This window comes from Vigna angularis, chromosome 6 (assembly GCF_016808095.1).
Source record: "Vigna angularis cultivar LongXiaoDou No.4 chromosome 6, ASM1680809v1, whole genome shotgun sequence".
In the NCBI taxonomy this organism is placed as follows: Eukaryota; Viridiplantae; Streptophyta; class Magnoliopsida; order Fabales; family Fabaceae; genus Vigna; species Vigna angularis.
In genome coordinates, this window is record NC_068975.1 from 1,444,478 (window position 1) to 1,455,502 (window position 11,025).

An 11,025-nucleotide genomic window follows, 5' to 3' on the forward strand; every position below is an offset into this window, starting at 1 on the left:
CTCATCTAATTCATAATTTTCTTCGTTATCGATGGTCGCCCTCCTATTTTTCTCTTTTATCCTTAGTGTCTTCTATTGTTATACTCAAGAATGTTAAAGAAGCACTTGATCATCGTGGATGGCGACAAGCTATGATTGCAGAAATGCAGGCTCTTATCCATAGTAATACTTAGGAGCTTGTGCCCCTTCCCCCAGGAAAAATGGCGGTTGGTTGCCGATGGGTGCATGCAGTTAAAGTCGGCCCTGATGGTGAAATTGATCGACTCAAAGCCCGACTTGTTGCAAAAGGTTACACTAAGATTTATGGTCTTGATTATTATGACACTTTCTCTCCTGTAGCCAATATGACTATTATTCGCCTCTTCTTTGCCATGGCAGTCATTGGCCACTTCATCAATTGGATATAAAAAATGTCTTCCTTCATGGTGATCTTGAGGAAGAAGTTTATATGTAGCAACCTCCTGGGTTTGTTGCTTAGGGGGACTCTAGTATGGTATGTAAACTGCATCGATCTTTATATGGCCTCAACCAATCACCACATGCTTGGTTTGGAAAGTTTACCTCCATTGTTCAAAAATTTGGGCTAAAACGCAATTAAGCAGACCATTCGGTTTTTTACTTTCATTCTTCTCTTGAGAAATGTGTTTACTTAATAGTAAATGTTGATGATATTGTCATTATATGAAATGATGTTGTTGGAATATCTCAACTAAAAGAGTACTTGTGTAGACATTTTCAAACCAAGGATCTTGGAAGTCTCAAATACTTCTTAGGCATTGAAGTAGCGCAATCAAAAGATGGAGTTGTAATCTCCCAAAGGAAGTATGCTCTTGATATATTACAAGAAACATACATGATTGATTGCAGACCAATAGACAGTCTCATGGACCCAAACCAGAAATTAAGGACAGAAGAAGGTGAATTATTCTCCGATCTAGAGAGGTATAGGAGGCTAGTTGGAAAACTGATTTATCTCACTACTACAAGGCCAGATCTATCCTTTGAAGTTTAAGTGGTTAGTCAGTTCATGCAGGCTCTAAGTGTTTACCATTGGAATGCTTTCATTCGCATTCTAAGGTATGTCAAAAAGGCTCTCAATCAAGGATTGTTATATGAAGATAAAAGAATCATTCAAGTATCTAGGTATTGTGATGCAGATAGGGTAGGTTCTCCTATTGATAGACAATCTACTACAGGATATTGTGTTTTTTCTAGGAGGAAACATTATTTCATGGAAAAGTAAGAAACAAAATGTAGTAGCTCGATCAATAGTTGAAGCCGAGTATAGGGCAATGTCAACACTAACATGTGAACTTATATGGGTGAAACAATTCCTTCAAGATCTTAAATTATGTGACATCCATACTATGAAGATGTATTGCGACAATCAAGCTACTCTCCACATTATTACATCAAATCTAGTGTTTCATGAGATGACTAAACATAGAAATTGATTGTCATTTTGTTCGTGAAAATTTGTTGACTAAAGAAATATGTATTGGGTTTATTAGGTCAAACGATCAACTCACATATATATTAACCAAGTCATTAAGGGGTCCTCAGATTGAGTTTATTTGTTCCAAGCTTGGTACATACAATTTGTGTGCTCCAGCTTGAGGGGGAGTGCTAGGATATTTATTCTATTTATCATCATTATATTGTGTCAAGGGTTATCCTATTTATCATGATTATATTGTGTCTAGGATTACCCTATTTACCATGATTATATTATGTTTAGAGTTACCCTAATTATCATGTACTATTGTATCAATTTATTCTTATAAATAAAAGATTATAGGAGATATCAATCAAATTTCTAGAATTACTTTACAGTTTAGTTCTCAAGTCATCTCTCTTTTATAATATAAAATTCCAACAATATGTAAAAGAAATTGTTGGAATGATAATTGTAATGATAAGATACCAACAAAACTTTTCGTTAAATTTTGCAAACTCATTTTGTTCTGACCAAAGTATCATCAACAAAATTTGAATATAAAATTTGTCAACAACATCAATAAATTACAATTTACCGACTAATTGTTCACCATTAGTAATATTTTGTAAATAATAATCCAAATTATATAATGTTTTTGTATATGATTTTATAGTTGTGAAGGTAGATTTTGATTTTAGGTATTGCGGAGTTGTACAGGTATTAATTTTCTATCAATGTCATTCATTTATAACATAAAACTTATTATTAATATAAAATATGTATTAATTTTCTGCGTTAAGATGATAAAATGATGAACATTCTTACCAATGTGTTAAAGATGATAACTCGATGAGCATTCTTACCAACATTTATAATAATACTTGCTTAAGATCAATCTCGAAACTTACATATTAGATTGTAACTCACAAAATATCCTTTGAATTTGAAGAAATAACCGTTGCATGTTTATCTAATTTTGAAGAAATAATATGCAATCTACCACCATATATTATTATTATTTAATTATATTTTATCATTATATTTAATTTCACAGACTATTTTTAATTTTAGAAAAAATTTATATCAACGTCTCGTGTCATTTCATGTCATATAAAATTAAACTAAAATAAAATAAGACTGAAGCTTCTGTCACAAGGTTTTAAATATATTTGGATCCATGAATCCTACCAATTTCAAGTTTTGACCCGTGCAATATTTGTCAATGTAACTTTCAAATGTTTTGATTCTAGTTGTTTTCATTATTATTTTTGCTTATAAAATTTCTTAACAGAAAGTGATGACAAAGAATACAATCAAAACGCTAAAAAATAGAGTAGAGAAAAACTAAGAAATGGTTTAGGAAATACGAGTGAAAGAGTGATTCATATTTTTTACATATAAAAATAGAAATGCTTTACATTTTAGATTTATTTCAATTCTAATTTATGAAAATTAGTGAGAAATAAAAGTTACAGATTAATGATAAAAAAAAAAAATAGAACTGGAAAGGAAAGAGCAATCCAATCTCGATTATTTCTAGAGCAGGCAAATAGCACAAAGCAAACCTCAAAATATAAATAATAAGTTACAAAAGTAATTACCATTTTCACTAAATTAAGCTTTTAATATACATAAATATAGCTCAAAAAAAAACATCAAACTCTTGATTAAACTTTGCACCTTGTGGCTCGGTGTTCACACCCTTCATATACCTCTAAACCAGGTTGATCCAATTGAGAATCTTCAAAGCATGCACAACGCTTGCTCATCTTCCCTGTCAAAGCAATCTCTAGTGGTCTCTGTACCAATCTAGGGTAACCAACATCGCACCATACCTAATCCAAATAAGCAAATCTGTGTCATAATAACTTGAAAACAATCTGCATTAATGTGGCTATGGTGATGAAGGGTTAACCAGAAAACATGATTGCAGACAATTTAAGTGGCAACAATTTGTCTTTGTCTAATACATCATTGGCCTATTTGTACTTTTCCTGAACTTAATATTAACTAATGTACCTCAGCTTTTTGAAGAAATTAAATGAAAAGATCTAGTTAGCATAAAAGTTAAAAATATACAAAGGTAGTTTTAGCTAATGTGAGAAGCTCAATTCATTTTGGACATGTTTGGATAAACTTTTCTATAGATACAGGTAGGAATAGAAAATAAAAAATAAAATAAAATTTATGACAAGTTTAAACATAAGTTAATAATCAAATTTGGAGAAACTAATAAAGAGAGTTTCCACAAATTAGGCTATGCATAGACGAACATTAATTTGTAGAGAAACATGCAGCATATAAGGACACATTTTTTTAACACATTCAACAAACTTCACCAAGCTAAACTTTGACCAATTGCTTCCTTGGTCTTATTCTTACCAATTTAGCATTTGACATACTACTTTTTTTAATAAATAACACATTTGAGTTTATTCCTGCATAATCAAAGCTAATCAAATTTATCAACTCCATGTAATTTATACATAAAATTTTCCTCTATTCCATGAAGTTTATTGTCATATTCATTTATTTCCCACTTAATTTTAAGTTGCTAATTCAAGTAGTTTGGATGTAAAAAATCACCAACACAAAGAGTAACTGGACAATCCAAGAAATCAAAACATAGTAAGAAAACCATGATTCACCAGCAATCTGTTCATATATGATTTTTTTAGTTGTTAGAAGAAACAAAATATAGAAAGAGTGATTAAAAATAATGACAACAGTGCATACCTCACCACCCTCGTCTTGACTCCATCTCGAATTGCACGATGGTTGTTTAGCCTCTTCCATTTTCTGCTTTTCTAGAAGCTGTGCACCTCTAGCAGCCTTGGTTTCCACCCCTTTCAAATATTTAGTAGGATTCCCTTGGCTGTCATAGTATCGGCCAACTAGCTTGCCAACATACCTATAAAAGTAAGTATGAAAAATAACTGTTAAGCACTAAAGGAATATGCTGTGATAAAAACAGGAAGATGCATGTTAGGACGGAGATCATGTTTCTAATGTAAGTTCCTGTTAGAGAATCAGAGTAAATGTAAAAAATACAGTGAAGCCACCCAAACACCACATTGTATGAAATGGAAAACCCACTAAAATAGCACTAGAGAACAAAGAAGAGAGTGATAGCAATTCAGGCCCAAATGAAGAAACCAGCACTATCAACCAGGCCAGTGCGGTAGCTGACCCAATGATGTCAACAAGGCTTCGTAAGATGCCAAGATATTTAGCTGATTTCAAGCTTTGATAAGTGGGGGTATGGGTGAGGGAATATTTATGTATGACGAATCAGGATTTTAGTGGGTTTGTTATGGGTTTGTTATTAACCATGTTTCTGTTATATAATAGCTAGTATTGAATGAATGAAAAAAAAAAAAAGTTTCCTCATTTCTCTATCACCAGTTCTCCAGGAGGATCTTTATCCTCGAATCAAGGCTATTTTGCCTATCATTTTAGTTCTCTCGTTGTCCCTTTCTATTTCCCTTTCCTTTTTTCCATTTTTTTCCATGTCAGATCATAACACCCATTCCAAATCCATCACCAATTTGGAAGAAGTTGTTCTCAAACTCACCATTAACCAAAATGAAATTACTACCCATTTGGACGCCATTGTTTCTCAGCTTTCCAGTCACGACACACCCTCTCCACATTGACACCATACCTCCGTTTGGATGTGTTAAGGATATTTACCATATTTATCATGATTATATTGTCTCAAGGGTTATCCTATTTATTATTATTATATTGTATCTAGGGTTACCCTATTTATCATGTACTCGTATAGTTTATTCTTATAAATAAAAAATTTATGAGAGAGATCAATCAAGCTTTCTAGAATTATTTTACAGTTTAATTCTCAACTGTCTCGTAGCATCTGTCCGGTGACCAGTATCGTTTGTCGTTGTTTGCGGTTGTCCTCTTCAACATTGTCAGCCATTGTTCTTCACTGTCCGCCGCTATCAGCCACTCTTCTTGCTAGAATTTTGTGACTCAAACAGCACGTGGTTGAAGGAATCAAATCAGTTAAATAAAAATATATTCCTATCCTATTTCTTAGGAGGATTTTATGCAATATTTAATTAATTAGTTTAGTAGATATTTCCCAAAGTCGATTACAAATTCTGTAGTATAAATATTGGTTTAAACCCTCGAATCGTCCTCATATTTGTAGGATAATCTCAAGTGGGTCCTCTTGTTGAAAACAGTCTTAATTGGGTCCTAAATTTTGAAAATTGAGCGAATTAAGCCCTTTTCGTTAAGTGGTGACAAACGGCGTTAAAATTTGGTGAAGTGGTGCACACTTAACGTGAATTTTTTTAAAATTATGACTTGTAATGATAATTTTAAATTATTCTAATTAAGTAATGCAATTAAATTCCCCTAACATTAATTATCCCAATTAGCTTTCGAAAAAAACTAATTCACCTAATAACTCTAGTCAGAAACACATTTTCCCCAAATTTAGCTTTCTCTTCTTCGCCAACAAACCCCAGCATCAGAAAATGTAAACCAGTGGCCATGGAAGTTGAACAAGAGAAAACAAGGCTCGTGGAGGAAGATTTGTGGTTTGGCTTTCGCGATTTGGATTCACGCAAGTTTGGTTGTGGTTTTGAATCGAAGATGGTCGACGATGGAGTTGAATGGAGGTTTCGCGGCGACGCGATTTAGGTTTTAGGATTTTTATGGTGCGATTTAGGTTTTAGAGTTTTAGGGTTTCCTCGACATGGCAAAATTTAATTGGTTTTTGACGTGTGAAGAAACCCAACAGTGCTGATGAGTTGTTGGAGACGGTCCAGTGGGTTATTAGGGTCACGTGCTGCGACGAAACCCATTCACTTGTTTTTGACAGAGAGTGAATTGCAACCAGGAGATGTTTGTGTATTTGAACTGATTAGCAAAGCGGATTGTGTTTTTAAAGTTCATGTTTTCAAAAGCGATCAATGATTTCCCCACATGAAGTTGAGTTCTTGCTGAAGAATTTGTAGAAAAATGTAGTAAAGAAGCAAGGTTACTGTAATGGGGTGTTCCAAGCTTTTAGAGAGTTAAACAGTGTTACTGTTATTGAATGAGCTATGACAAAGTGACATGAAACTTAAACTTTCTATTTTTATTGAAATATAGCACTGCATTAGGTGATTTATGATTGCTGTTATTTAAAATATTTTAAGAAAGAATTGAGGTAAACAAGATGGTGTTTACCAAAGTTAGGATGAGAGTGCATTAGAGCTTGAGCTAGAGCAGTTGATTGATGAAACAGCTCAGCAGGTGTTGTTATCTATTGAAATCAAAACTCTGACTTGATGGATTAGGGATTGAATAACAAAAAATATATTTTAAAAAGGGATTATTTAATAGAGGGGTTATCCAGGAGAGGTTTAAAGGTGGGTGATGAAATTAAATAAGTCGTTAAAAAAACTCATAAATGAGCTATTAATATTTGAAAGGTAACATTTTTTTGAATGTTGTGATTGATTGAATTTTAACGGTTAAGGTTTTAAGGATTTGCATTAATCAAAGACAAAAGATAAATAAACCAAATGGGGAAAAGGACCTAGACATCCTTATCGCATATGGGAAAATCAACAAGAGTTTGAACTAAAACGTGCACAAAAAAGTCCAAAAGAGGGCTAAAATTTCATGCGTGCAAGACCCATAACCCTTGCTACCCACTTTAAAGGTATATGGAGAATCTTTAAATATAAACTCTTGGAAAGAGAGAAAACTAGGCAATGTGGAACTTGGTGCCTTTGGGAATACTCAAAACATAACGACCCTTCTTCCAAAAAGACCACAAGCTTTACACCCAAGTATGCTTATTCTGATAATAATTTGTTAGTTAATTATAACAAAAATTCAACTACACATTAATTGATCTATTGAAATAATCTAATTTCCGTAGCTGTCTCAAACACACCCTTAATCCTTCCTAAAGAAGATGCTCATTCATTGAGTTCCAATATATGCACCAACATAAAGCACAAATAGCACAAAGTCACAAAATTTTTGGTTTCTTTAGTTCCACAAGCTAGCATAACTGATCATCAAAAACTAACCTACAACACACCCAACACTCTAGATGCTAAACAATGAGTTACATAAAGAAATAGCAATAAAACAATGCTAAAACATATTCAGAACATACACTACTGGGTAGTGATTCGTATAATATCATTGCTATGAATGTGATTAAAACCTACACAAAATTAAAAGTTATGACAATGTTCTCTAAGTCCAAAACACATTGTATGACCAAAAGTTTAGGATCTAAAGTAGTCAATCATTTTCCAAAGGAAAACATCAATTTGACAAAATAAAGGTGCATAATGGATGCATTCCAAAATATTCATGACTTTAACCAACTACTTAAAAGTTAGCTAAAGCAAAATAACAGATGTCAGAAAATATGACTTACTTATAAGATTTATGGTAGAAATCCCTCCATTCGACAATACTCTTCACCTGCATGAACAATTTAATTTAGGGTTAAGGTTTACACTTGTAAACAAAATGTTACATCAATATATTGGACAATCAAATGTATGCAAGTTCACAAAATATAGAAGAAGAAGCTACAAATTCAAGGAGGAGACAAGAAGGGCAAATAAATTTGTAAGGCCATGCTTCCTATGAAATCTTGACGAAAACAAAATAAGAAGTAAACAAATCATATTGATTACAACCTCAATGCTAGATAGACCGCGCAGTGAGTCAGTGAGACCATCTCCTACAGGAGATAAAGAAAAACAAAATATGAAAGAGTTAAGAGGCATGCTAGAATGATTAAAGATTTTTTTTTCTTTCTACAAACAGAATTATAGACAAAATTTAATTTTGCTAACATTTTCTCTTCTATATTTCTTCCTCTCAAATTCTAAAGCATTACGTGTACTTATTTATCTAACACTGCTCTTTGTCATCAATAAAAATTCTCTTTACTGTCAAAAACAGAAGTATTTGATCAATTTTAGGGTGAATAGTATAGATGACCTCTAAGGTTGGCAAAATACAATACAAGATATGATAAAAACATATCTAAAGGATGATCATGTGGCATGATTTCTAGAATGGTGAAGAGGAGCAAGTCCACAATCAAATAAAAAACAAAAGAGAACTCTGAAATTCAAGAATGGCCATATTCTTCAAGCACATGCAAATATCAAAAAAATCAACTGCAATTTAAAGCAATAAGAACATGAGAGATGTGAAACCCGTTTCGTGTACAACATATAAATTTCAAACAAATAAAAATGCATAACTGTGAAACACACATATATGAGAAGGCTTTCAAAATATAAACCAAATGAAACACATATATTGAGCATCTTAACAAACTCTCTCATCCCTCAATAAAGAAAAAACAGTTCTCATTGGTCGTGGTTGACAGTCCCAAATTCTGGATTATTCCCTCACATTAAGAAACACCAACCAGAACAACTAACAGAACTCATTTACCTGTGAAATTTCCAGACACAAATGCACGAGAAGCATCCCTGAATTCTCATGCCAAAAAGGGAACGAAAAAGAAAGGGAAGGAACAAGTTGCGGTCAGTTCTCACAATTCCAAGCACCACAACAACAACAACAAAAATTTTGGATGAGAAAAGGGTTTCAAAGAACATACCTTCCAGCAAAATGATTGTAGCCCCCTCCTGACCCATAATGAGATTTTCCCTTGGTTACATCAAAAACAGATCTATAAAAACAATAATAAAAGGTATTAATATATCAGCCCTAACATTCTAAAGAAACATCACAATTTCAAATTATCTCATTTCAATGAATTGAGAGAGAGAATACCCAAGAATTCCCAGGAGGATTGGCAACCCCTCGTCAGATCCATTGAACAATGCAAGCTCTTCGCCACTGAACAATCTCTACGAAACAAAAACGCAGAGTCAAAATCGTTGACTTCATCATCCATACATGAATAAAAATAATTAAAAATTGAAAAAATAAACATTAGGGTCTTTTATGACCCAAATGAACAAACGACACACAAAAATAAAAACCCAGAACCTAAATTTTTTAGGGTTAACAGAAATAACCTCAGCAGTGTCGAATTTGGTGTAAAACCTGAGAAGGAAAGCGAGGACAACGACCAAAACAGTGATCCCCGAAAGAGGAGAGGTTGCTAATGCCTTCAACGACATATTCAGTTCAGTCTTAGAAACAGAGGAGTCTTCTGAAACAATAAAGAAGACAAAAGTCTGTGGAAATTATTTGAAGATTATATGTTTTCTGATGTTACAATTAAATCGAAATACAACAAAAAGATGTATGGGAAAGAAATAAATTAAAATTAAATTTTATTGTGTTGATTTTTGTGATGGAATTAAATATAACATTTAACTATATCTATAGTTATAGCTATATTTTATATTTTCGTTTTTGGTGTTTACACTTTAACTTTTAAAATTAAAATAATTATTTTATTAATTTAAATCTTTAAGTAACTTTTTTAAAATTTAAACGGATTTTTATTTGACTTTTTAAAAACTTAATATCTTTTAATAGTTATTTTATCAAATTTATCTCCTTTTTCTGAATTTATTTATTTTTTTCAATTTGAACATGTTTTAAACTTATTCAATCTTTCAATGTGTCTTATCGTATGGTTTGTCTACGGGATTGGTGGGACACCAATTTGCTATTGTGGGAGGTTATAGTGTTAAGAGTGACTAAAACTATTAAGAATTTTGGAAAACAATTTTGAAGTTGTCTTAACTATAAGTATGGTTTTAATTTTCATTCAGAGTATATATTTTTGGTGTTAACAAGTTTTTGTTGTTAATGAAATCTTTATTTTTTTTTTGGATTTTATGAACAGTTGAGTGGAAATGAAGATTTTCAAGGGTATAATTACTTCAAAAGTTACAATGAAGATAACTTGAAAAAATCTCTTATGATTTTTGAAAAATGGGTTAACTTATTAATATGGATTTTATGTTTTTGAGGTTGATTACTATCATCATTGTTTGTATATTGTTTAAAATTCCATGAGATTAACAAACTATGTAGTTTGTGGGTTGTAGTAAGTGTGATGAACCTGGGTGTATGTTTTTCATGTGATGTTATTAAATAAATCAAAGTTTTTTGAAATATACAGAAAAGCATAGAAGTAAAATTATTCTACAAATACACATAATAATAATTTCCCAATACATTTGAACAGAGAACATTATTTTTCAAAGGACGTTGGTACATATCGTAAGCAAAATAAAGTGCACAATACATATTGAAGTTCCTAATTATATGCCTTCCAAAATAGGCCAAAATATGTACATAAATAATATTTCATGACTTTCAAATTGAGCCCCTCCTATATGACAATTTCTCTATAATGTAGCAGGCGGTTTATCCTTGGATAGCTCTTCGTCTAAAGCTGTCATCACACAGGTTGTGAATAATTTTATTGTTGCACGACACATAGCTTCTTCTAATTATACATTGCTATTGAAAGTCATTATTTGAGGTAGATATGTGGATACATTTACCCCTTCTGGCAGTGCTTTAAAGAGATGCGTTCAATGGCATTATGATTTGCCAAGTAGGCAACATTAGAATAATCAAAATGATAAGTTCTA

The 11,025-nt window shown here is 32.2% G+C and overlaps 1 protein-coding gene across 1 annotated transcript; it reads right to left on the minus strand.

The window, feature by feature from the left end:
• Positions 1 to 2,940: 2,940 nt before the first annotated feature.
• Positions 2,941 to 9,678, minus strand: LOC108342081 (membrane-associated progesterone-binding protein 4). The gene is made up of 8 exons (XM_017579786.2): positions 9,487 to 9,678; positions 9,239 to 9,315; positions 9,063 to 9,134; positions 8,894 to 8,931; positions 8,122 to 8,165; positions 7,854 to 7,900; positions 4,175 to 4,349; positions 2,941 to 3,273 (listed from the first exon to the last, which is right to left on the minus strand). The coding sequence occupies exons 1-8, from the start codon at positions 9,589 to 9,591 to the stop codon at positions 3,106 to 3,108; spliced, it is 726 nt and encodes a 241-aa protein (XP_017435275.1). The 5' UTR covers positions 9,592 to 9,678; the 3' UTR covers positions 2,941 to 3,105.
• Between the last annotated feature and the right edge of the window lie 1,347 nt (positions 9,679 to 11,025).

Bases quoted from the DNA above. Each gene is read 5' to 3' on its own strand.
- LOC108342081 (XM_017579786.2), bottom strand. From the start codon at position 9,591: ATGTCGTTGAAGGCATTAGCAACCTCTCCTCTTTCGGGGATCACTGTT. The intron at 8,166-8,893 runs GTAAATGAGTTC...TATCTCCTGTAG, and splicing joins TGTGTCTGGAAATTTCACAG to GAGATGGTCTCACTGACTCA. The intron at 3,274-4,174 runs GTATGCACTGTT...TATTTGGATTAG, and splicing joins GTCAAGACGAGGGTGGTGAG to GTATGGTGCGATGTTGGTTA.